General features: G+C 41.4%; 1 protein-coding gene across 4 annotated transcripts; it reads right to left on the reverse strand.

The window, feature by feature from the left end:
• Nucleotides 1-1,210: 1,210 nt before the first annotated feature.
• Nucleotides 1,211-27,565, reverse strand: gramd4b (GRAM domain containing 4b). Of its 4 annotated transcripts, XM_010864888.2 has the most exons (21): nt 27,275-27,565; nt 23,560-23,647; nt 23,023-23,245; nt 20,396-20,516; nt 13,706-13,811; nt 12,918-12,997; nt 9,302-9,434; nt 7,689-7,714; nt 7,459-7,550; nt 6,472-6,563; nt 6,310-6,358; nt 6,134-6,205; nt 5,987-6,030; nt 5,712-5,821; nt 5,439-5,593; nt 5,001-5,018; nt 4,030-4,177; nt 3,721-3,814; nt 3,387-3,477; nt 3,229-3,297; nt 1,211-3,050 (listed from the first exon to the last, which is right to left on the reverse strand). In XM_010864888.2, the coding sequence occupies exons 2-21, from the start codon at nt 23,577-23,579 to the stop codon at nt 2,946-2,948; spliced, it is 1,848 nt and encodes a 615-aa protein (XP_010863190.2). In that variant the 5' UTR covers nt 23,580-23,647; nt 27,275-27,565; the 3' UTR covers nt 1,211-2,945. The 4 variants fall into 4 exon arrangements, with proteins under 4 accessions (XP_010863190.2, XP_010863189.2, XP_034144122.1 ...); XM_010864887.2 differs by lacking the exon at nt 23,560-23,647; XM_034288231.1 differs by lacking the exons at nt 23,023-23,245; nt 23,560-23,647.
• Between the last annotated feature and the right edge of the window lie 343 nt (nt 27,566-27,908).

The following is a 27,908-nucleotide window of genomic DNA, read 5'->3' on the forward strand; positions in this document are numbered from 1 at the left end:
ACAATTGGCAGAGTCGCTGAATTTAAGTATTTTGTAGCTTGATTTTGTAGTGGTAGTAATAGCATCCAGCATATCGTTATCACTATTAATAGCAAACTGCATTGTATGCATATAAAATTAAAATAACTATTAATACTTCCATTTTTTGGAGAAAGGAAAAAAAAACGCATACCAGTAGCACCGCAGTGGACAGGAAGAAGTCCCCACACCACAGGTTGAAACCACTGATCAGCCTACCAGAGACCAGGATGGAGCCATCAGTGTCAGCTGTTGAGCCGACAAGGGTTAGAAGATGTTTGACAGTTTAGGACACGCCCTTTAATGATGGCATTCCTTTTCCCATTTGACTGTTATGCAAAATATTGCTCAGACAGTGACCATCCACACAGATTTGGATTCAACATGACTCAATGAATTGACACCCTTCAAAACATGCTCTAATGGCAAATATTGCAACTAAAAAGAATAGCTGACTGAAGAAAGGAGGTGTGTTCAGAGATCACTCTGGGCAATCAGCTTTCGGAAGGTATCCATCAGAATTAATACAACCCAGTCTTCATGCCCTCAGTCTTATAAGGAATCAAACTGGATGAAATCAGTGGAGATTAGAAAACCTAGTAATCGTTACAGATTCATGAAAACACAGAATCAAACAGCGGAGTTTAGAGAAACGAGGAAACATTACAGATTCATGAAGAAACAAACTGGAGGAACTCAGTGGAGTTTAGAGAACAAAGTAAACGTCACCAATAAAAGCAGCAACAAAATGACAACCAGTGAAATACACATTTCACAGTTTTACATAATCAGTACATTCTGTGCTTCTTAAATGTATACAATTTGCCTCAAGGGGCTTGAAGAGTAAAAGACATACACATACACTAGTCGTGTACTGTAGATTACAAGGCATCAACCTAAAATGTTCAGTTAGATTGCGTCACTGGTATGTTTAACTAGAATATAAAAGTTAGCGTTTTACTTTGTAGCCTCCATTCTCCTTCAGTTCTAAAACACATCAGGAAAATAGCTATATTTTGGTTTGGGGTTTGCACAAACACATTACCGCAACAGACCTGTAGAATTTGTATGTTTCGTCGCAATTGCCGTGTGGTTTGGTGAGGCTTGATCCAGTGGAAAGTCCATGATGTTTACACTTTAGAGTCACTGGAAGTTAAAGTGCAGTGCTGCATTATTTGGGATCTGTTCAATCTGTCAGAACATTTGATAAGGCATCACTGAGTGGGTGAACAAGGCTCAGAAAAGGCTTCTACTTTTTGGAGATTTGATTGTTTTGGTTTAGCTTCACATGTAATGTAACCTGTTCTGCAATATATTCCAAAGGATTCTGGAACGCCTAAAGGAGTTACATAGTTGGACAGAACCAATTATGTATAATGCCATATTACATATAAAAAAGGTTCTACAATATACTGTAAGGCTTCAGAAGTACTCAGTGGTGAATTATGGCGTGTGGGGCTTTATGACTGTATCATGACTCCTTAACATGTACACGTCAAATCCATACATGTTCTCTGCAAAGACACAAATGCATGTGACAAGGTTATTCCCTAGAATAGCTTCAGTATTCCCCAGGCTTTTGACTTTTTGCTGCCCTTCATTCAATTATTCCTGTTCTGTCCCTGAACAACAAAATAAAACAGTTACACCTAAAGGCTATTGTTGGAATGACCACTAAAGCACCTTTCATTACAGTAGCACATAAGGTTTTCCTAAATATAAGCATTATTCTTCAACATTAAAACAGTGTGCTGCATAACTGACATGGAGCCAAAATTACATCAATGACCTGCATAAGGCTGTCAATATTTATATTCGTTTAAGTAAATACTATTAAAGGCAGAGGCAAAGAGAATTAAGTGGAGTAATAAGTGCTAATTTGTAATATAGACTGGGAGTGTCGGACAGCCCTATCAGGCATGCGTGGAGACACGGCCTCCTGAAGCAGGACAGAGTTGTCCATAAAAGGATGACCCCGAACTGCCACACACACACTCACGCACTTTTTACCACAACTCATTCTCACGCGTGTAACATTCACACAGGCTGACATCCAATGAAAGCGAGAGTTGAAAATGTCTTACCCCAGGATAGAAAAAGACATCAGGCTTGCCCATTAGGCTTTATAACAGCGTTTCCCAAACTAGGCGTTGCGGACCCATGTGCGGTCGTCTGATTTAAAAATAGGGTCACAAGCAAAAACAGTATCTTGCATGGTAGGGTTATAATAAAGAGTTCTGCATTTTCTTACTGGTAATAAGACCTTAACTATAAAAAATATATTACGACCCCATTCCTGAACGCTAGCATACCCAAGAACACGTCTTCCAGCAAGACCAGGCTGACTAGAGGGAAAAGAACATCATATATGATCTGTTCTATACAGATGATATACACAGTTATAGATGATCTTGATGTTTTCCTGAACGTCCCATTTTTTTTGCTGCATTTCAAACCGTACATCCCTTCAAGTAAAAAAAACGATAAAGACTAGTCGTAGATTTCATTATTTTTTTCCATGGGGGTGATCGCAAACATTTTGATTTCAAAATGGGTTCACAGGCCAAAACTCCCCGAGAACCCCTACAGGCTACGACCATAAAAACTATCGGTGGCAGGGGGCAGCGATAGTGAGTGGCTCCAGGTGTGGTAATACATTAATCAGACCTTATGAGGAGCTACAGTCATCAGTGACAAGATCCTGATCTATACTGATGGACAAGGCCTTAGATCAAGCGCATACTATCGTCAAATACTATGTGCCAAGTGTCTTGGTGGAACAATGCCACCAACCTGGCATGAACAGTAATATACTTTCATATGTCCTAAATAGCCAGTAGCCTCGGTGGCACTGTGTGTACAACCTTGCTCTCTCTACATCAGTGTAAGCCAAAGAAGTTCCTTGTATAGGCAGCCATCTTGGTGTGTTAGGTCTCAGTGCAGGTGGCTGTGGTGGTCACTATCTTCTTGTACTGTGTGAAGATGGCTTCAAAGGCCTCGTCCCTGTGGATCATGGCACCAAACACCATCGGCTGAGAAACAGACCGAGAGGGGGAGAGTAGGGGAGGGAGGGAGGGTGGGGGAGAGAGAGAGCGATGCATTTTTCAACAGAAGTCAACTTGTTAACAGCACATTTTACAAAAAGTCTGAGACCCACATAGAAGGGAAACAAACAGGGTCAAAAATAGACTGAGCATGAACGTTTCCTACCTTCTGGGTGTACGGCGTTGCTATGGAGATTCCCATTCCTGACCCAGGCAACACAGACAGGACCTTGTACTGTGGGATGGAAAAACAACAACTTAATACTTCACAGCAGAAGTAAGGATTTTGGAAACCAAGGAATTCAGACCAGCAGGACAGGTCACCTTCTGAATATCGTTGATGTCTGTCAGTTTGATGACTTTGTTCTTCTTAGAGGAGTTTGACCTGGAGCTTGAGCTTTCAAAGCAAAGGTAACTGGAGTGGGAGGGAAGCACAATTCAGAAATAAACATCACATTACACCTCAGCACACAAACCAAAACCTAACTCACGACGGGGCACCATTAGTGCCACATTGAACATAACCGCACGACATCTGCATTGCTTTTCCGAAAGACTGCGCATGCGTACGAGCACTTTGTGAGGTAAAACGGGATTTCAAAAACCAAAACCAAACTTGATGATGACACGAGTATGGTATTGAGAGTAGACGGCTTACTTCTCAGTGACATAGAGCACACCATTTCGGATGTAGTCAGTGGGTGTCTTCCGGTCCCTGTTGATCAAGCAGCATCGCCACCCATTCTCACACACTGTCAACAAAACCAGTCCACAACCACACGGGGACACACACACACACACACACAACGTCTGAAATGCTGCCAACAAAATCAGTCAACATTTTTGGCGGCACTGAACCAACCCAGTCAAAAAACGTGCCAGGATCATCAATGGTACTGAAGCGCGTCCAATGTGGAAGGAGCGAAAGAGGCGAATGGAGAAACGCCAGTGCACGTGCTCTACCGACCTGCTAGGGGGCGCTCATCCTCAGACAGGTTGAAGACCTCGTGGAACGCTCCCTTCTTGGTGTTATAGGCCCTGCCCGTTGGCTCCTCCAGACCCGTGCCGCACGGCACGGCCATTCCTTGACTGCCACGGGCTACCGCCGGATGGATCTAAAGAGAAGGGCGGGGCGTGGGAAAGAAATGACAGGAGAGGGCAGGGTGACGTAGAGGTCAGCATTTTTGGAAGACAACCCGAAGAGGGAAGGTAACTGGCCAGTCCCAAGCGGTGTGTGCAGCAGGCGATCCTAAATCAGCGGCTTGCTCAGCAGCAGCAGCACCCCCGTAACTCTCAAATGGTACTCCTCAGCACCGCCCACCCCCTCTCAAAGCATTCTCTTGAGCTGTTGTGTGGGTAGGGGCTGGTGAATGGTGTCAGACACCTTGGTTATGGGGATTTGGGTGATTGCGGTAACGTGCACATTATGGAGCAGCAGACTCTGATGTGCTAACAATCTCTCAGACAGGAACAAAACTATCCAGTAAAGACCTGAAGACAGATGGGTGGTGGCTGTTCAGCCTGGGGATATGGATGGAGAACATTCACTGGCGCACACACGTTGTGGTAGCTATTCTAACAAAACAACCTTAAATAACTAAGGCTCTAGTAACCACGCTATTGCAAGCCACAAAAACTGTTACCAAGCCGCTGTCTTTCAAATATTTCTGAGACAATTCTACCTTCCAGTCACTGAACACACACAGACACACATAGGCCTACTTTGAATATAAGATACCATCTGGTTGCATATGAGAATGGATCAAAATAATGCACTTAAAACACAAGTTGATCCTTTATATGAAGACTCACAGATATTACTGCTCTGCTAATGAGTTTGAATTGATTTGGAATGCAGCTTATTTCTAAACACACACACACACACACAAAATGGTGGTGTAAACACTCCCAAACCAAAGTGCACACTAGGAACCCTACCTTTTCATACCCAGAAAGCTGAGAGAGAAAAACAACAGAGAACTCAGGCCATCAGACACCAACATTGGAAGACCCACGTTAAAAGGGCAACATTAAATTATGATGAAGTGCAGAAATGATTCACATCAGTAGCAAATGGTGAATAGACCATTATTTTAGTATTAGAGATTGAAATAAATAGAATTTTCAATAGACAGAAAAGATTAAATACAGACACATTGATACAAAAACAGAGTAAAAAAGAAAAAAGAAAAAAATCAAGAGCAAAAAACGGATTTAAAACTTTAAAACAGCTAGATTAAAAACAGTCGAAAGAAAAAGTAAAAGAGATAAAACAAAGATGGAGGCCGATAGAGAGACAGAAACAGAGGGAGATGTTGCAGGTACATACAAATAATGCAGACACCCAAACACCCTGTATTATAGTTGAAACTTTACCCGTCGTGAGAGTGACGCGCCCCCGCGCTCCTTCAGCTGGGGGTCCGTGGGCAAGCTGGTCCAAATGATGTAAGGAGTGTCGTACTTGTCCCTCAGTTTGGGGCAGCTCCTAAAGATGAAGTCGACAACGAAGAACTTGAAGCCTGCGTACAGCCCTAAGGAAAGGGAAGAAAGAGGATCGCTACGGTTTCCAAGTCCATTGTTGAGCAACTCCGTGCCGACTGTGCACAATGTTCGTAAGATTGTACAGAGTTGTTGTGTGATTGTACAAACCCATCACGAAGCCCATGAGTTTATATGGCAGGAGACAGGAGCAGATGAAAGCCACCCATAGACCAATGTAGAGCTTCTGAGTCATCTCAGGGTCAACCCACATGAACAGGCTGGAACACACAAAGTGTTTAAACACCTCTTATCTGTCCTAAAATAAACTGGCAACTTACACAGACCTCAGTTAACAACCTCAAATATACTGAAATAACAGACACGTCGGTTATCAACCACAGATACACTGGGAATTAACAGACAACAGCGCGCAGGTCACTCACTTCTTTATTTTCTCCAAGACGTCGGCCATCTTCCCAAATATATTCTGTGAAACATAAACGCATGCACCTTGAAAATACGGCACATCAACTTAGGAACGCCACATCATGTCGCAGAACGAGGCATCTAGAAACCTTATCAAAGCTCACCTGTGCTTTTTGAGCTACATCAAGAACTAACTGGAACTTCTCTGAAACCGTCAGATCTTCCTTTGGGGGATCCTAGGAAAACACGAGTTATATCAGAGCTGTTCCCAAGGGGGCTGTCCGGGACTGTTCCTAGGTAAAGGCCGGTCCCAGTTCAGGTGACATCCGCCAAGACTTACCACAGGTTCCGAGACCTCAGGCACTATACTCCACTGGATCCTCCAACCTCTGAAAAAACATTTAAGAGGGGAAAAGAAAAAAAGAACGTCAAAAGCTGAACTTTGCTTCCAATGCGGAACGTCAACATCCAAATGGAACAACTTTCAAGCGGGCAGAACTACCTGGAAATTAGGTAGTTCAAGGACAGCCTGATAATGGCTAGAAAGAGAAAGAGTGGGATGGCCCAGCCGTGCCACGCGGCGTTCATGTAGATCTGTGGAAAAGAGGGAACGGGACACAATCTATTATTTCCATCTCTCCATCAGCAGTCCAAACATACCAGGCACGGAACGTCAAGTTACTGTTCTACACACACCAGGCACTGCGCAAAGATAAGACATTTGCTTAGACATCTACAGTGAGGAGAGTGTTTTGACAATGCTGATAAAGAAGAGCAATATAAAATCAACTATTGAAATACCGAGCAATCCCACAAGGGGTCAATACGAAACCATATGAAAATGTGTGTACTTGTAAATTGGTCTGGATAAGAGCATCTGTCAAATGATAAAGAAAAATTGTGAATGTCTATTTTGTATGCGCAGAACATTTCAAAAGGACTGCAATACTATACATTTGTTCAGATAACCTTTTATTTGTTTACTCATAAATAATACTAATACATCTTAAAAGCTAGGGGTCTATATAATGGACAGCTCTGTTTTCAATACCTAGCCTTGTGAGAGTAATAGCACTGAGGCTTAAAAAGTAGATTTGATACTGTGAGTTTTCAGAGGACTCAAAAGCACGCCCTTGAAAAAGACCAAGTGCCAACGTCCGGCTCTTTGAGCTCACTTTAAGTGAATTACAAATGAATAAAATGCTAAGCATGTAACTTTGATTGCCTGCGTCTTCTTGGCCCTATGGATTTCCTCTTCTGACTTGATGATTTTCATAATTGCATTTAGTCTTTGTTAGAAGTAGGCGACACATTTCCGTTGCTTATTCCACAATGTATCATCTCGGCCACTAGGACTTTTGTTGAAACAACTCGGGCAGGTAACATCGCATGAATAAAAGACAGCCAGAGGTAGACCCCTCTTTGTCGACTGCCTCAGGGCATGTGTGCGGTGTGCTGTACGTTTCTGTGTGTGTGCATGTGAGCTCACAATGAAGGCGAAGGCTGATGTATACACAGAGTGCCAGCTGGATAAGGCAAAAAGATTTCTCTTGAAGTTTGTGACTGGTTTGGCACCTCGCTCTAGAGACAGCAGAACAAAGTATGCAATGTTAGCAACATGATATCAAGACATAAAATGCAGATGAGGTCAATCATGTATGCAGCGATATAAACAAAAGGTGTCACATCTAACAATAAGTCTGGATGAACTATACTTACTGAGTCTTCTCATGTTCTCAGTCAGTCTGAGAGGAAAGAAAGAAAAGGTTCCAATACATTAGAACTCAACAAGACAAAACATAGATAAAACGGTCATTAGCAGGCAGAGGCACAAAAGGCGCTAAATGTTTCAGTGGCGTCCTGGATGTGGCTATCCTTTATGAGAGTGTGTGGTTTCTGGAAGAATCTCTGCCGAGGGGAAGATCAACTGTCTGTTCTACGCGTCCTCTCTCCTGATTGTCCTACTGAAAATGCTTTGAATGAGAAAGCCTCTCTGACTTTCCAGTCCATCGACACAGTGAAGATTGGACTAGAGAGGTATGCAATTGAGAACTTGCCACCAGCCTGCCTCAACGTCTTGGCATCTTTTCTCTTTCAGGTTAACAGTAAAACGTTAAGGTCATTTCAACTAGCACTCTAAATGCTTCTTAGTGTTCCTCTCTCCTTTCTGCACTCTCCCTCTCAACTGTCTATTGTACTTAGATTCCATTTCAGGACACAGTTGGATTTAGACAACCCCATGACTCCATTCTGCGTCATTCAGGGTAGAATGGAGAAAAACTGAGCCCTAATGATTGAAAGGTTGGTGTTGTTCCGTTACATTTTCTGCTTTTTTATGTTAGGATTGGAGCAGGGAGAGCGTACCCAAAATCCTAAAAAAAATTGAGAATGAAAGTAGCCAGCTGCAGTGAACTCAACCTACCACCAGGGGTCAGACAATCCACCCAACTTATCAGTCAAAACATCAAATGTGTTTACGGGCCTGGGATTGGCCAGGGGATTTCGTATTAAGCCAATCAAATGTCAGGGTGAGCTCACGAGGAAGGCTACTTCATGGTGGATGCTGATAAATAGCATGCTGACAGATAAGGCCCATTACAAAGACATCAGTTTTATTATCCTTCTCTAAGCAGCATGAACTCAGTTCTCTGAACCGGTTAACCTAATGACTACAGTGGCTGGCTGGTCCGCCACTCTTATCGAACGAAATGGGAGAGGCAGATGGGAGCAATGTCAGACCAAATGTTGGAAAGGCATAGCTCAGGCGAAAATCAATATTCGGGTGGATTTACCCCTACTCTGAGTAATGTCTGAAGGCCCACAGTGACTAAATCCACAATAATCCATTCTTTACTTCTGCCACAGCCAGGAGGTAGTGTTTTTCAGGACGTTTCTGCTTGTAATGCAGCTTCGTTGCCATAAGCCCATGTGTTTATGTGCATGAATTTGGACAGCGCTAATGAAGCTAACTCTTAACTTTAGCAGAAGAATACAATCAATTATTTTGGAGTCATTATGGGCCTTCAGAAACTACTTAAGGTAAGGGTAAGTTAGCCTATATATACACATTTTGCTTGTTAGATTGGAGACCACACACAGTTAGAAGTGGTGTCGGGCAGCCAGTAGAGGGAACTTTTCCCCCTGGTCTGAAGATCAAATCCCACTTTCCAGGGGTTTCCAGGGCATTGCCCGGTGTTCGGCAGCATTATTGTCATGGCCACATTACCCCCGCTTTCAATTGGCTGATAAACCCCCCCCCCCCCCCCGCTAAATGACTGAAACAAACAAAACTGCTTGTCTGCCGTTGTGGTCACTACATTGACAGTTCGTACCTCTTAGCGCTCAAAGGCTCCTCTGGTTCAACTGTGTTCTCCTCTGGCTGGAAGCGGAAGTCCTCAATGTACGCTCCGAACCGGTTGTACAGCCACGTCTGCAGCCGCGAGTATGCAGTGTCCTTCTGTTTGTCTATGGGGCAGAGGCAAGAAAGGGATGATGTTTGGTCATGTCAGGTATGTTAGAACTAGGCTCAAACCACACACCTCATTGGTTTTTGGGACTGGTCTTCGTAAACACGGTCTATTTGCAGTATGAAATAACCCTGTTTGGGATGGAAAAACATTTGATCAGCATTCAACCTAATGTCACAGTAGTACTTGTAACAGTAAGAAGGTTGTAATTTCAACACTACGAATGCTTTAATCTGGCCTAATTTAGTATTTCTTTATCACGATCGACAAGTGCATCTTAATATTTGGTGCTTATTTAGTTCCTGCTTTCATCTGCCATTTCTAGAATACAGCGTTGCCCATAAAGCAGCACTGGAGATCGGGAACTAATTGCTCCGAGTGGTAAGTTTGGTAGAGAATGTGGAAGAACTGGTGTGGTTAGCAATGCCGAGGTTGGTTTACTAGCCACGACGGGCCCCTGTTCGTTTCCCGTGGCCTGGTGGGCGGGGATTTCACTCAAGGACTAATGGAAAATGTGCCAACTCTGCCCACCCGAGCCCTGGTCATGTTCCATAGGTCTAGGATTTGCGATCCAACGTGGTGGTGTGTGGTTGGAGGGAGGGTCATGTGACAGATGGACGGTTTACATCTGAGGTGAAGCGTAAGGCCACGTCGAGGGAATTCTCAAACCTTCCAACACATAATCTCTTGTAGAGTGATGAACAAATGGTGTCATAATCCACAGCCTGTGTGGGACATGACTACCAATAAGAAACAACGTTCCAGAATGTTATAATTGTTGATAAATCATACATGTCATGCTTTTGCAAACCTTTATATCTTTCAACATTTCTGAAGGGGAGGGGGATTTTTGGGCAATGCTGACGTTCTGTTAAGTGGGCAGGAAACCACGCTAGCTTCACGTACTATGTTATTTTACTTGTTCCACTGAACCCAAACAGGAAATTACACAAAACTATAGCTCAGGTAAAAGAAAAGAAAAGTAAAAGAAAATCAAGTAAGTCTTGATTAGACTTACAGCAATATGACCAAGGCATGGCCCTCTCCATTATGTTAAAACATCCTACATGTTGTCTCTGGACTGTGTCAGGATTCTAAAACTAAAAACAATAGAACGCTTCTAATCGTGTTCATATTTTTTTTAACTGCAGCTCGGCCTACATAATGCCTTTTATTATCATATCAGCCTAGTTCTAGTGAGGGAGGGACACTATTTAAAGCAGCCACTTGCAGTACAATGAAAGCCTTATCTGAAAACAAGGCTGAGTTAATTTGCCCGAAGAACCCTGGAGCGAGATAAAATGGAGATTTCAACATAGTCACAGGGGAGTAGAAAGGCAATGTTCTGTCCCACAGCCACATTCATCCACCTTTTATGAAATGTGACATGCCATAGAGACCGAGAGATAGAAAGATAGACTTACTTCAATGTTTTTGCTAGGTCTTAAACACACTGGAAAGGAGAGATTGGTTTATGACGAGTAGAGACCAGAGGGGCTTAAAGGGGCACAAAGAGTCGCGTCACACTCGTACCCATTCCAGGATGCTTTCTTTGCCTCCTTCCAGGACATTTTCTAACCTTTATTTGACAAGGCAAGTCAATCGAGAAATAATCTTATTTACAAAAAAGACCTGGCAGGAGGTAAAATGGGCATCCTGGAGGGAATGAGTACTGGGTTGCCAACAGCACAGCTACAACAAAAAGAGACATTAAAACCAATCCCATGGAGAGACACAACAGCATAACGAAAATATACAACAGGGCACAAACATGTTCAGACACAACAGGACAACATGGGGAAAACCAGATAGTGTTATAGTTTTGTAGTTTATTCCAATAGGAAGGTGAGGCGACCTTAAAGTAGCAGCTACCCAAAGATGTGTTCGCTTGCTGGGGATATTTAACAGGATGTGACTTGCGGCGCTCAGCAGGCATGTGGAGGTGGGGTACACTGGACACCTCAGATGTGGGGGAGGGAGAGACCTAGTGAGGTTTTACAAATAAGCATTATCAATGGAGTTTGCCTGGTGTATGTAGTGATGTATAAGCGTTATCAATGGAGTTTGCCTGGTGTATGTAGTGATGTATAAGCGTTATCAATGGAGTTTGCCTGGTGTATGTAGTGATGTATAAGTGTTATCAATGGAGTTTGCCTGGTGTATGTAGTGATGTATAAGCGTTATCAATGGAGTTTGCCTGGTGTATGTAGTGATGTATAAGTGTTATCAATGGAGTTTGCCTGGTGTATGTAGTGATGTATAAGCGTTATCAATGGAGTTTGCCTGGTGTATGTAGTGATGTATAAGCGTTATCAATGGAGTTTGCCTGGTGTATGTAGTGATGTATAAGCGTTATCAATGGAGTTTGCCTGGTGTATGTAGTGATGTATAAGCGTTATCAATGGAGTTTGCCTGGTGTATGTAGTGATGTATAAGCGTTATCAATGGAGTTTGCCTGGTGTATGTAGTGATGTATAAGCGTTATCAATGGAGTTTGCCTGGTGTATGTAGTGATGTATAAGCGTTATCAATGGAGTTTGCCTGGTGTATGTAGTGATGTATAAGCGTTAACAATGGAGTTTGCCTGGTGTATGTAGTGATGTATAAGCGTTAACAATGGAGTTTGCCTGGTGTATGTAGTGATGTATAAGCGTTATCAATGGAGTTTGCCTGGTGTATGTAGTGATGTATAAGCGTTATCAATGGAGTTTGCCTGGTGTATGTAGTGATGTATAAGCGTTAACAATGGAGTTTGCCTGGTGTATGTAGTGATGTATAAGCGTTATCAATGGAGTTTGCCTGGTGTATGTAGTGATGTATAAGCGTTATCAATGGAGTTTGCCTGGTCCAGTTCATGGAGGTGTACTGAATGCAGAGATGTGTCCTGTAAGGGGCATTGGTGGAGAATCTGATGGCTGAATGGTAGTGAACATCTAGCCACTCAAGAGCACCCTCACCAACCTGGAAGTTGTCTCCAAAATCAAAAACTGGTAGGACTGCCTTCAGAATAAAGGTTAGCTTAGCAGACTGGGTAAAGAATGAATGATTATAGTAGAGGATACCAAGTGTGGATTTAATCTGAGATGTGATGAGAGACGGTCAGCTTGCTGTCTAGCCAAACACCCAAGTACTTGTATGTGTTGTATGACTTGCTCAAGCTCCCTACCCTCAGCTGTAGTAATCACACCAGGGAAAGAGGGGCTACTCTTCCTACCAAACCACACCACCTTAGTGTTCGAGAAGTCCAGTATGAGGTTAAGGGCAAAGAAGGCTTGATTCAGAGAGTCAGTCAGACAAGTCCCCCATCGGCCTATTTTCAATCTAAACTCTGTGACAGGTCACGTGCATATGAAATGAGAGAGCTGGTGTGTTATACAGCTGAAAGCCTAGTGCAACCCAACACGTTCAGTCTGCAGTGACAGATGTTCCTAATATGTCAGCGCTAGGGTTTGTCCTGATTAAATTACAAGTGCATATTTACCTGTTTCTTGCGTACCGGTACCGTTGGCGGTGAGAGGAGAGGGAGTTGTTCTAGCTAGTGGTGTTGGAGAATCTTCCACTCTAGGAACAGGAAATAAGCATTAGTCCTGAACAGATAATCAGCCAGGCCGTTAGAGAAGCTGAAAAGGGCTAATTTAACCAACTCCATGGACCCTTAGGTGTCATGCCAGGGATGGCAGGGTTATTATTCATCCATTTCCAAAAAATTGGCCACTTCCTGTGATCTTCCCTGCATTCGAATGCACGTTCTTAGTATAGATGGATCAGAGTTAAAGAATTCTACTTCTATCTGGGATTATAACAGACCAGGCAGGAATAGCATATTCAGAATAATATCTCAAGATATATCCAAATAGGTTTTTAGATAATCAAAAGAAACATGTATTCTAATAGCAGACATTTTGGTCCACTTCCTTCTTGGTCAATATAGTATTTTGAAACAAGATAAAGAAAGGGGCCATTAGAAGGTATTGAGAATGTAGGGATTTCTTCTAGGCTTCAAGTTATTTTGGCACAGACAGATTTTTCCACATAAAACAAATGGAGACTTCAAAGATAATTTATACAGGACTTTTAGTTCTGGCTCGGCTTGGCTTAAAAAGGCTATGGCTGTGAGTGTGTAACTATGTCCACGACTGCTTGGCAGACTAGTTCTGCTTCGAGAAGAATTTCCTCCCCGCTCTGAGTTCTTTTTTTTCATGCACTGATTCACACAAAAAACACTTCAGGATGAGCTGTGGCAGTAGGTTGCCTCATTTGAGAACTTACAAGCTCAATTTCAGTTCCAAGTCCAGCCTTTTTGACTTCTCCTTCTCCAACTCCTGTTTCAGGGTTTCAATGTTGGTTTCATCTCGAAGTTTCCTCAACTCCTCCTCTGGAGAAAAAAAAAATACAACCTATAAGTTGAGTCAACCAATCAAGCTTTCTAACAGTTGTCCTGGAGAATCCCATCAGGCACCTGGATGATGAGGTGCTTGGTACAATCACATATTTTATTATTCATGAACCTTTATTTGACCAGGCAAGTAATTAAGAACACATTTTTTAAATAACAGTCTGTAAATAAAATACACAAAAAAAGAAAATGATCCATAAATGAAGTACTTAACAATAATGTATTGTACTCCACAAAACAAATCAAAATGCATACAACACAGTCCATTGAGACTTTCGTTGACTGAGCAAATGAGGATGATACACAACCATACAGGATGTGTATGGTTATTCCAATAATATTCCAATATTCCAATAATATTCCAAAAGTCACTTGAGTTACTATTCATACAGTATTTGCAAAGAACTACAACCTTTAAATAAAGTCCTGAAAATGGTTCTCTAAATGAAATTACAATTCTGAAACAAGAGTGAGACATGTTACTGTTAAGGGATGTCGCCGTCGTGACCAGAGAAATAGCAGAAACAAAAAAATCTCAGAGGTCATTGACCTCATTGCCCTCCCTTAAATAAAGCGAAAGAAATTGGCAGAAAAATAAGAGGGTGAATGGCGTATAGTTATATTCAGGTGAGAGGAAAGATATCAGAAAGGATGAGAAAGAATTGCTCCCTATGTGTTTAATGTAACTGGACAAACTTTAGCCCACAAGCTAAACTCTAAAAGACTTATTAGCAAGAATTATTAGCAGAACCAGGTTTCAATTGGAGCCACGCAGGCATGTGAGTGACTGCCTGTCAGTCTGCTGTTACGACAGCTTCTTTGTTAACTGTATCATCATCAAGAAGTTAACTGGATCAACAGTTGTCTGGTCAATCATTCACTACGACTAGAGTATGTTGCAATGAGCATCATTGTCTTAAAGACACATTCCATTTAGATAGGCTTCCCTTGATCCTCATGAAAATCTTGAGATCGTCCCCAAAATTTTACATCTTTATCTGTAAATACTGTAGGCAATTAGACTGCTTTCAGTATACAGCTGTATAAAAGATCCTTCAAATCTTATTCTTTTTATGTCAAAGATGTGTGTGGTAGACTGTTCATTTTGTATGTATACTAGAAATGTAGGTCTAATGTGTTGACGGTTAAAATCAGGGGAATCTTTCTGAAATGAATTTTTATCACTAACTTCGAAATGTACACCTCATTGCAGACAAAGGGTCATGAGGCACAACCTTTTGGTTCGGTGACCTTCACAATGACGAAGTTAACTCACACAGGCATGAATCAGACAGGTATTTTAGAAGTAAATATATAATTCCTAGCACATTTTGTATTTACATTTTTTTTGGCTGACACTATGATACAATTTGGCATACATGCTGAGGGAAATGTGCCTAGATAACCCATGCAATCTCAGACACCACCGGCCTGAGTTAGAACATATTTCAGTAAATGATGAGTCTTGCCATAGATCTGATTAACATTTACACTGATAGGTCCAAAATGTCTCTACATTATTATAACTGTGTTATTCATGTTCATCATTCATGGGGTGCTAATAAGAAATGGCGTTAATATTTTGGACACATCTGAATAATATGCATTTAGACAAGGGTTTCTGCAACCGCAAACCATCAAGGTAAATCTGAAATGTGCAACCATAGCAACACAACGACACGGTGCAGAATATTAGCAAGTAAAAAATATTCAAAGCATCCAGTCCCAGTTCTCCTTGATGCAGAATGAGGTTTAGACATTCTTGTTGGCCTTAGTCATGGTGCCGCAGCCCAGCTCAAATTTTGGCACCATTTTCTGCCTTCATCGTGCCATTATCTGCCAAGACAACCTTAACAATGTTGCTTATATTTGTCCTGTTGGACACCCACACACTTAAGGAATCTCAATCCTTATGGGGACACTAAAAGTTATGAGGATACTGAAGTTGGCCAACCAAGGTAATCTTAAAAAAAGGATAATTACAACGGTAAACATGGTCAATAAGAAAGGTTTATATGCATACCAACACACCCTACCCACTATTTGCATAGTAAATACTGGAACGGGAACTTAAACATAATTTAATGTACTATGCCAGTATCCCAATAACCCAAAGATACTGTGTGGTCAATCAAAAATGACAATTTCCTGTACATACACAGGGTACTAAAGATACAGGCCTATTTCAAATATAGGTTTGTCTTTAATATAGCCTACAAAAAAAACTGAACATTTGGGCCGTGCACGGCAGTGGCATGTTTGACAAAGTAGGGGGGACTGCAAACAAGGAAGCACCTGATACTCACAGTAAGATATGATGGTGGATCTGTGAGGCTTTGGGATTATTTTGTTACCTGTGTTCCAAGGGTAACACTCCATGAAATATTTACTGTAGGGTGGCAATATATTTGTAACCTATGGTTTCAGAGAAACATCATTCTGCTCATTAAAATGTTTTGTGTTTGAGAAACTATTTCTGATAAAGTATACAGCTCCCGTTATGTGCTAGCCCAAAATATGACTCATTATTTTACTTATTTTTTGAATTCACTTTTGTACAATTTCCTGAAGGGTGCTAACAGTTCTTGTGTTGACTTTATACGTAAATATAAGTATATGATTTAAGTACAGCATTTATTTTCCACTTGGATGTAGTTTGACTGCCTACTGTATTTCCCCCCAGATGAACAACATGAATGAGAAAAAAAGCCCAGTTGTTTCCAGCAATGGCATGTGCCCAGATACCAAGTAGATGAACAAGAACTGGTCTATAGTTCCCACAGACATTTTAGACATCCGAACAGGATGAGTCAAGGCAGAGGAAACTTTTCAACGTCTCCTTTTTAATCTATCGTTTGTTTTCTGCCATATGAACTGAGTGGGCCACAGTGTGAATGGAGAAAGTAATATCTTCTTCCTGGTATCAAAAAAGATCTGAAAGTATCTCTGCACCCATGTTGTGTACAGAATACTTTACATGATAATGCATCCATTAAAAAGATTACCCATCTAATTCATAAATATAAAAACTAGGCTAACCTCTTTTGTCCACGCTATTCAATGGTAAAAATGCTTCTAAACAAAGAAAGAAAATACATTTCCTTTTATAAGTGGACTGAGGAATTATCAAGAGGAAAAGCGTATTCCTCCGGGCAAAGATGACTCAATACCTGATCAGAAGTATGGTATCATACACCATCTTCAGGGTTGAGTGTCAAAGTAAGAGATGATCTCTTCCGCTTGATCCCTTCAGCTTATGACTGCCAACCTTTCCCAAGTCCCCATTTAAGCCTCACTGTACCAGGACGTTTCCAGGTTATCACTTCTGCTTGTATGGCTGACAGCTATTTACACTCACATGCTAACCTGCAAACCTGTAGCTGCTCACATGAACGCTAAGCCCGGACAGAGAACAGGAAGCCACCGATGCCCTACATAATTATGCAAGCCATACATTTGCACAGAGGCCTTTATTTGCCAATGTACCAGAAAGCATTGTCTCATCAGGACATGCATGGCTTCCCATGCCTGACCAAGCCTGACCAAGCCTCTGTACAAGAGGGGTACAAGCACTTCATTCACCACAGCTCAGGGGATATTTCTATAACAACTAGAGCTTTGAAATAGTCCATTAGGACCATATCATAAAATACATGTACATTTCTTATTAGAATATTCTGTGCTTAAAAGGGCTGTCGGGTAGAAAAAGTTCTTCCATCTGCAACATTTCAACGGCCTTCTCTCAGTGACTCATTTTGGATCACTCCCTTCACAAGTCAAACATTTATGTTATCGTCTACAACGTGCTCACTTGGCCATTTTGTTATCTTTAGAATGTCCCACCGCAAAGAACACAGAGGGTAAGAGAGCTGCTGTTATCTTCAGCACTGGCCAACCCTCAGGAAAAGGATTGTATGTAACCAGGTGGAGGGAAGGAGTGCCAGGGGAAACATCAATGGGATTTCAAAACATTAGAAATTCACTCCACAGATGTATTCTGCTAGTTAAGTTGGTGTAGACGTCATTTGTCCAACTAACAAACCATTATTTCAGATCAAACTCCCAAACAAACGTGGTCCGTGTTGACTGTCCACTCCGTTGACTCAGCTTAACTAACAATGATCCCGTAGGGAGATCGGGAAAATCATAACTATGACCAGATTTCCCAGAACTGTTGTGTCTGATGGAGGGTATACAAGGGTTAGTCAGAATGTCATCCAGGACAGGCAGCATCCTTTAAAGCTCCAAACGCAGCCCTCAGAGTGGTCTGGGCAATTGGTCAGCCAGTGGGATGACATCTTTGGACTGACCTGGAGACTCCTGAGGGGTATCACTACGCAACCCTGGTATTTAGCAATGTCACACGAGTGGGACTAGTGACTTACGACCAATGTGTTGGCACAGAGCCAGAGACAAGCAGAGGAACCTGGAAACAATCCAAAAGTGCTCCTGCCTTGTCGTGGCACCACTTACCCAATCTTATCTCCAGGGGCTGTCATAGGGCAACAGAAGCAAGGCTAGTTTGCTAGCTGTGTTCACGGGAACATACCCAAAAATAGCCCCTATGAAAATAATTTGTGTACAACAAATACCCCATCGGACACAACATTTTACGCCTTCACTGGCGTTGATACGGCAGCCATGGTTAAAGAATCCCAGCCGTGTCAACAGCCAAGGTTGGGAAGAGACCATACAACGGTTGATTCCTAGCCACCATAGACTAATGGTTCCTTAGAGCAGGTGTCATATGAACACGATACACTAGACTTGAACCATTCAATGAAACATCACAACAATGCGATTAGAAAGACTAAATAAACAAATGTAGAGGAATAATTGTAATAAGGGCACAATGTGAAAATACAGAGAGTGCAGCATTTGTAGTATTTACACGTATCAGCTGGGGGACTGTGGGTTTAAATTATTCAGTAGGAAGTGCAGGCGGTCAAACAGAATTTTTCTGAAGAACTCATTAGTACTTCTGAAGTTAGTTTGCATGGTGAACTCTGTGACTCTTATCCTTCAGTCTCTGTAACAGTGGACCAGACCAGACACCTCCAATGGTCCTTCAATACCCCATTGCTTTTCTTATGCAATACCACCTATTTATAACCACAGGTTTTATTTACTGGCACTGAGGTGGCCATCGTCTGACCTTTTATGTTCTCTTGCACTGCTTCGCGCAGAACGCTTAAAACACACGCAATTTGCACCTAACAGTGGACCTAATTAATCCCCATCTGTGAAAAATTATTTACAATGGTGTGAAGGGTAGAGGCTTCCAGAATTCACACATCAATAGTGCAAGTAGGGGAAAGCTATGAAAGCTAATAAAAGATTAGCAGCATATGAACGGTAAAACTCACAGAAAAGTTCAGTACCAGAAAACATACACAGGAAAAAGTAGAAAACACTAAAGAAGTAACTGTGTCCAACTTTAGGCTAAATGGTATGTGAAGTAGTTTGTTGTACAGGCTGATAATATCACTGCATCGGAGACAAATGTATTGATCGTGGGGCAGTTTGGCCTCAATTGATCAGCAATTCAGCGTGTGCTATGCATGTGCACCAATGCATGACTGCGGTTGGGGTGTGTAAACGCTAACAGGAAATTCCAGCTAATGATTGTGTGTACTGAAGAGAGGGTGCACTGTGGTGTGTGCTAATCTCTTTTGTGTGCTAGGCCTATTTTTTTTAATCAAATGTACAATATTTCCAGATTCATAAAAACTAACTCATCACCACGGGGTCTGTCAAGTATTTTTTTCTTGGCAAGATGTCTGTTTCAGTTAGGGCTCTTGTCCAACCTCATCCACTGCAATAGAACCCCCCCATTCCTGACCCGCCTCGGACCACGCCTCAAGGCTCATTTCAAATCATTCCCCATATAGTCAGACGAGGATTCAAAATACAACGATCAAATTTCAAAGCCATTTGGATTATTAACCTCCATCCTAATTGACATGGCCATCTGTGATCTAGCAAAGCAGCAAGACTACACAAATCGATTTCAGTCCGTCATAGCATTACCATCTGATGCAGAACAGTGGTCAAGGGGCTCTGCCACGAGGAAATCAACCACAAATACAGTCATATCTTGAATCCCTGAGGGAAGGGCGAGGTAAAAAGGCCCCAGTTGTCTTCTGTACCTCCCCATCCATCTGAGATGAGCGTAAGATGCCCATACGGAGCGTATGCAGCCTATTTACACTGCTACAGTCACTCACAGATACTACAATCACTGACCTATCTATGGCAATAGGCCAAAGTTGATCTGCTACAAGGCCAAAAGTCAATGGCGCCAGATGCAAGAATCTCAGAAAACAACAGATGTAATTCAGCGCCAGAGGAGACCTGCAGGCCAGATTAACTCAATTCCTGATGAGTTAATAGACACCTGGACAGGGAAAAACAGATCGCTAATACAAACAGCAGCTTTGGCAATGAACAACAAATTGTCTTAAACAATTTTCCATTTTCGGAAATCAACTAATTCCTGCACAGGCAGGGTCTGACAAAACATCTGCTTAAAAGAAAATCTCTGAACACCGAAAAGTACTTACGTAGGAAGTGTTTCTCAAGTAAGGCAATTTCCAGGTGACCTTTCAACTCATTGAGCCGATCCGCCTCAGACCTCTGGTCGTCCAGAACGACAGCAGCCATCGCGGGAGTCACTGGACCAGCCTGCACGCGGACACACACAGGAACCGAAAGATGAGAAGACCAGACTCACTGCCGACGGGAGATACCGCCAGCCATGAATCCACAACCGCACAGAACCTCAAAAGTCTAAAATGATTTTGCCAACACCCACACACTTAGACATGTAGACACATGAACAGTTTATTTCACCCAGCAGGTTCTCCCTGTATCAGCTCAAACGGCAGGGAGATCCTACAGAAATGCCATCATATGCACCAAGACCGACAGAGACACTAAAGCCTACTTATCCTGAAGAGAAACAGAGCTGAGGGAAGAGGTAAGAAAATGGGCAAGAAAACTATCAAGAGGATCTTGCTTCATATCCTCTCAGAAAGATAATAATACGCAAAGGCAGTCGGTTTCATGACCTCCTTGACTGGAGGGGGACGAGTAAGATAACACAAGCCAAGGCCAGGTCAAAAGATCTTGTCAGAAAAGTCTAGTTTTAAACCCGATATTATAGTTTTCTACTGTACTAAAACATATTGTCATTTAAAGACTTCCATTGTCAATTCCTTTTCTTCTTCCTTTTTCTCCACCACCCAACAAGTTAGCAACAGTGACTGATGCTAGAATAATGCTGACATAGCTTAAGGTCACAAAAACCCTGTCATAAGAAAATCTTTAAAAACACTTCACAACACATTCCATTTATACGATTATCTTAGACATGAAAGACGTCCTGAACACCGATAAGCGAGTGGGCAGCTAGAAAGTGCTACAAAATGTTGATTAATGATAGTATAGAGTATGTATTTTCCAAATGAATTTTGGTCGAAATATGCCAGATTTAAGGCTACTATGAAAGCGCAAATAAGGTGAGAAGGTATCGCTAGCAGTGAGACAAGGAGCACTGACTAATTTCTCTAGGTCTGTAAAGTGACATTTTTTCCCTATTAATGCACATTAATTCTAGCCTGTTTTAATGAGACCATATTACCTCATTAACAAGGTACAGTATGTCAAAGTGGTAAGCAGTGATTGACGTTCACACTATGGGGGTTAAAAACATCTGGAACCATCAGACCTCAGTTCCTCAGTAACATAGATAACGCCATGACACAGATGTCAGGATAATGTCAGATAACCAGAGTAAGATCTGCTTTTTGACAGTTGCCTTGAGAACCAGCCCAAGGCTAAACAAACAAGTAACCATACTGTACTTGTCGAAGCCCAGGTTCCCAGTGGACGTGTTTCTTAAATGGTTAGACATGACAGAGTTTGTGCAAAAGCACTGCTCTGACTTCAGCAGGGGTTAGAATTAAATATAAAAAATCTCCAGAAGGCAAACTTGTGCATGCAAACTGCACATGAGGAAATTGCATTTCTGTTCACTGAAACAATTTATGCAATTTAAAAGTGTTTTTTTGGCAAACCACTTTGCCTTCAATCTTAGGCTAAGGGATGAAAATATGTATGATCTTCTGGGATATATTTGACAATAGTGAGGAAACATGGTTTCCTAGCTTCCAATTTGCATTCCCCGGCAAAAAACGTGAGGTACAGAGTGCAGAAGTGCCATTTTAATGAGATCCAAAAACCTCTGCTGCAAACAGTTAGCCTGTGTGATTCAGCTAGCCCTGAATCTCAGAAGTGAATGACATCTCTAGATAACATGAGCTGCTTAACATTAATTTTCAGCTAACAATGTAGGTCTAAAAAAAATTGCATTATGAAAACGCATTGCCAAATCACCGGCTATAAAATTTGACAAGGACCTAATTCCGAGGCATAACAGATTTTGGTCGCGTTATCATGATCTCTGGCTCATGATATAATAATATGACTCCCTATGAGTCATGATATATTTCATCATTAAGTACAAATCATTAGACAGGATCTGCATAGTTAATCAAATTTTTTTGCAGGGTACATGGAAAAATGATACAATTTTGATCAGTTGACAAAATTTTTGTCCTAATATTTTCCAGGAAAATTCTAACTTGCCCAGTAAGGGCGGAGGTTATCAAATGACTCTGTTCTATATAAAATGAGGACCCACCTCAATTAAAAATGCCTTCAAATATATTTGTTAAAAGAACATCAAGGAGAATAAATCAACCTCTGAACAAACGCATATCCAAGCACCAGAACGACAAATCAGATAATTTAAATATTATAATGTCCCGGATGTTGAGTTGACAGTAGTCCAATCTACGTCATTGCAGACAGCGCTTAGGCAGCCTAAACAGCGGTAGAAAATCTCTCTCCATCCCTGCTTGAGTGGACTACATCAACAGGAAGGAGGTTGAATAAACAGGAACGTTTTGTATCAAAGGGCAACGTTTTGGCCAAAATTCCCCTGAAACTGGCAGCGGCACCCAGGGATGTCGAGTGAGTGGACTTAATAAAGGGATCTGGAAGTTGTCCCATGAAATTTGATGTCCAATTCGCTTGAGTGAGAATTAGGGGAAGTAAAGAGAGTGAAGATATGCCATTTCTGTAACTATAATAAATAAGAAATGAAAAAATATAGACAATCACTTACAGGGACATTCACTGGGTCTTGCTGTTCCTCAGTGTCTTTAATTTTAAGGGAGGGGCGAGGCTTTATGGGAATCTCTTCAATACATTCAGTGTCAGATGCATTCGGCGAGTCGCCCAGGTCCAGGAACACATCTGGCCGCTGGCCCCGGAAACGGATTTTATCCAACCGCTTTAGCATGTTCAACACGGCCTTAGTCTTTATCCTAACATGGCGTACGGTATCCCTGCAGGGACAAAAAAAAAAAAAAACACCCACGTTTTTAAAATCCAAGTACTATACAAGCAATTCAAACAACCAAGACATCTCTGTAAGGGTTTGAATTGCCATCCATTAAGATACCAGAACATGCTAAATCAATATGGCTGCATTAACACAGACAGCCCAATTCTGATTTGTTTTATCTTTGCACGGATAAAGATAATTTCTGAACATTTCTGATGTGCAATGAGAAGACCTATTCATGGATAACTTGGGCTGACTGTGCAAACACAACATTTTGCCAAAACTAAATTCATAAATTCCTGTGCTAGTACTTACATCTGCATTCCACCTGACATTGCATTCTAGCACAGGCATGAGGAAGATGGTATGAATGGGAGAGTCATCCACATACAGTCATTCACTTCTGTAAGAGTAATGGGCAAAGCATGGAATCATTCCTCTTAATTTCCTACACGCTAATAAATAAATAAAAAGGTTATTGGAGGATCCTTTAAGGGTTCTTCACAACAAAACTCTGGACAAACTCTAGAATTTCAAAGAATGCCTTTCAGTGGTTACTCAAATTACAATTCTGCAAAAGAAACATTTGAAAAACATACTGCCTCAACCTCCTCAACCTAAATGTTCTTTGAGAAACCCTAACGAAGGGGCACTTTGAAGAACCTGTTTATAAGAAAGGATTCATCAAATAACTTATAGGGGTTACCCCACAGCTTCAAATAGAACAACCCCTAAAAGATCAGAGGAACCTCTTGTTTTTAGAGTGCTGGGGATAAATAAAACTCTCTACTCATATCATAAGCGAGACACTTGCCCGAGAATTAACTGGCCACCCACCATTTATCTAGGTTACAGCCTCACAAACGTTTTTGTGCCAGGGTCCAGCACATTACAATCTTTTTCATCTGAGGACCACTTCAAAAAAATATTGACATGTTTTGCTTTAAATACAGATTTTGCCACAGTCCCTTAATGTGTGCTGCACAGCTTGTCAGCATCATAAAGGGTATGCAGATGACAAGAAGGCATTCCTGAGAGTCACACCTTTAAAGACTAATAATAGCTAAAAGCTAAGCCTTTTAAAAGCAAGAGTAGAATTCGTAGGAGTGAAATGGAAAGCAATCTATGAGCCAACTGCTAAATAACGGTCGGGAATATTACTTGCGTAACTACAGTTCTATGAAGGACATGTCTACTTCTCATGAGGGTTATGCCATGATAGGGGTTTAGAGATAAACCAGTATTGACGATAACCGTGATATTTCAAAAATGAAACATTGATATAATACACAATATAATCGTATTCACTAGGTTGAAACTGAATTAGCATTTTTCCAAAAACCCCTCTAGGTTTGTCAATACCTTATTCATGTCACCTATAGACAACAATGCATGTGCTTAAACAAGGAGACTGGACCTATGCACTGGTGTTGTAATCAACTCATTAGCCCCACTAGAACCCGGGAGAGATTCGCAAGCCGTTTTAGTAGCCCATTCAGAAAAATAGGAAGTTGTATTTTTCCAAAACTCCAAAAAAATACAAATAAATATATATGTACAGTTATGGTTACAGACACTTTATACCTGTATTTTGAGTGTAAATCATTTGCCAAAAAAGAGGGGAAAAAAACCAACATATTACTCAAAGTTGAAGATGAATTTGACTGATAGCATCCTTATAAATTTCTATAAATACCATGATTTATTTTGGCCTCAATAGTCATGTAGTGAAAATCTGATATCGTGACAGCCCCATGCCGTGAACCGACATTGAACCATGTACCGGCGCTGGTACTGTATGCAGAACTAGGTTTGCAAAATGGCTCCCATCCAGTATAATTCGAAAATAGATTACAGAGCATATTTCAGCATAATAAAATAAACAATATTCAACATGTTACTAAAAGAGTGAGCAGGGAAAATGTATTTGTTTTCTTCCTACAAAACGAAACTGGCACCCTAGACATGATGCTCCAGCAACCTTAAGTAGGGGCAGAGTTGTATGAGGCCAATGGACCTGTTACTGTGATGGACAATTACTGCCCCGTATGAACGCTAATGTATCTAGGTCAAACCGAACGCAAACTCTCTAGCCGAGTAAGATGGGGAAAAAAGAGAGACAGACAGAGACACAGAAGAACAGAGAGAGAGAGAGAAAAAAAAAGGAACGTGGCCGAGGACCAACTGGCATCATAGCTCCCATTAATTAGTGGACTGGTGCCATTCCTGAGAAGTTCAATTTAATAAAATACATGAAATACATCATAGACCTTTGCCCCCTTCTCAGAGCATGCAGGAGTACAGTAGTACATATCCTCAGGCCAACATCAGACTAACATGAAATACGTGGTAGACCTTTGCCTCCTTCTCAGAGCATGCAGGAGTACAGTAGTACATATCCTCAGGCTAACACCAGACTAACATTCAGCATACAAGCAAAGTCTGGGGTCCAACAAGTCCAAATCAGCCTCATCCTAAACCCAGCTCACAGAAAACAGAGCTCATGCTGGGTGGGGGGGGTGGGGGGGGGTTCACACATCAATCAACTGACAGTGTGTTGCAGAGCACCAACCTGCAAACACCTACGCATTTCCTAAGATTAACTACAAGTCTTTTATGAGTCAGGGGAACTGACATACACCAAGACCAACATATTGTTCTGGTGAGAAGGCTGAGCTACTTTATTTTAACTGTCTAGCACAAACCCAATTACTTTACCACAGAAAAGTCAAGGTTAAAGGTCACAAACAGTCACAAAAGACTATGGTGCAACAAAATAAAAAGCACTCTCACCACTCCCTGAACAGCAGATCAATAAGCCCAATAAATATTAATGAGAGGGTATTGTACGCTTTGTCTGGGTCTTTAGGTCTTTTTGAATTATTATTATGGGAAGATTACATTTGAAATGGGCCAACAGGGACAGACCTGTAGAGCTGCAGAGCCGTTGCCTAGTTTACATCGCCATGTCGAGGCAAAACACACATTTAAAAAAAGGATTAATATAAGCCAAAATGGTTGAATAGATTGTATTGTAATACAGTATTTTGTGGTCCGATCTCCATGCGTTTACCTATTAGCAGAGACAGCACAGAAAGGAGACATTAGATATATCCTGTTTTAGCTTATCAGGGCGGGGCCACTTGGTCTCCTTATTGCCCCGACCCTTCAGAGTGGTGTCTCAGAGGAGACATCCCACTGGTTGGTGACGTCTCCAGCCCTGAGTCTCCCTCTCCATAAGAGGGTTCTATCAAGCTTGCGTCAGGTACACTTGGCTACAGCCAATCACGTTATCAGGCGAAATCCAGGTGTAATCTGAGTTGATCAGTCCTGTTGTCACAAGACCGCATGCAACATCGTCCAGAAACATCTGTTTTACAGCAAACATGTCTTACATTTCCCCAAATAATGTAATTGGGAAGGCTGATGGTGTTTTGTTTTAAGTATACATTGCATGTGAAAACAGACAATAGAATCATTCTCATCATGAGATATTACTTTTTTTTCAAGCATATTTTACAGTACTCGGCCAAGTCTTAAACCACTACCTACCGCTCTATTTAATTCAACATAAAATGTACCTAGTCTTCAATTAAACGCTGAGCTATAGTCAATTCGTGTGACGCCGTTATCACAAGAGCTAACTCAGAATATTAGAGTTCAAGACGTTTATAACAACTATTTCGTAATGTCTTGCATCGTCATTAGGAAATGATGAGGAACATCAGTTAGCGATTGTTGAATTGTAAAACTGTCACGAAAGAGGCCAGTTGTAAAAAAACACAAAAGTAAAAGGATCCAATGTGAAAGAATATAACAAAAATAAGAGCGCTACATTATGTAAATGTAAGTGTAACAAGACGAAACAGTGCGAACTTCAAATGCAGTCAGGGAAGAAAAAAAATGTAATGTTAGGAACGGAGAATGAAAATGTGATATATAAATAAGTAAATAGCTTTTTGTTGCCACAGCGCCTGTTGCTCTCTGAACTACGGGTTTATAAATAAAAACCGGTCAGAAAGTATCTTACCTATAACGACATCTGTAACATAGTTTCATTAACGCTGCTGTTACTCCGTCTGTCACCCTTTCCCACCTGCCACTGTGCTCCAAAGAAACCAGTTGTTCCTCCCCTCTTACGACCAAGTATTAATAATTATTAAACTGGTTGTTTGAATCCTGAATACTGACTGGATTAACAGAAAAAATAGGGCAAAAATGTTCACGTTCTGCTGAAGTTTTTCGAGTTTTATGAACCCATTCGATAACAATAAGCTGTTTCAAATTTCTGTTGTTGCTTTCCAGTGAACCATTCAAAGCTAGCTCGCTACCAGGAAATTTCGTCAATGTCAGCGACTGCACTCTTAAAGGGGCAGCCATCTAAAGGTTTTACACTGTTTCCAACATTGAATTACAAATTCTTGTAGCCAGATATGTAAAGGTAGATAGGTGGTTGTAGGCCTAGAGGCTATATAACTATTTGCTATTGAGATTATGCAATAGTTCCTCCATTAACATTGAGAGTTGTTTGGCATTCTTTCATTAATTTTAAGCAAGTTGATTTTGTGGTGAGGCACCTTGAGTACAGCGGGAGTAATCCTGTCACAAGGAAGGATGGATATAGCAGGTGAGTCGGTGGAAAGAATCAACGCTGCAGTGTGCAT

Source organism: Esox lucius, chromosome 19, assembly GCF_011004845.1.
Source record: "Esox lucius isolate fEsoLuc1 chromosome 19, fEsoLuc1.pri, whole genome shotgun sequence".
Lineage (NCBI taxonomy): Eukaryota > Metazoa > Chordata > Actinopteri > Esociformes > Esocidae > Esox > Esox lucius.

Excerpts from the sequence above, each read along its gene's own strand:
- gramd4b (XM_010864887.2), bottom strand. The coding sequence starts at position 27,303 with ATGAAACTATGTTACAGATGTCGTTATAG. Across the intron at positions 20,517-23,022 it reads AAGACCCAGTGAATGTCCCT|GCTGGTCCAGTGACTCCCGC; the intron begins GTAAGTGATTGT and ends GTCCGCGTGCAG. Across the intron at positions 7,715-9,301 it reads GAGCCTTTGAGCGCTAAGAG|ACTGACTGAGAACATGAGAA; the intron begins GTACGAACTGTC and ends CTTTCCTCTCAG.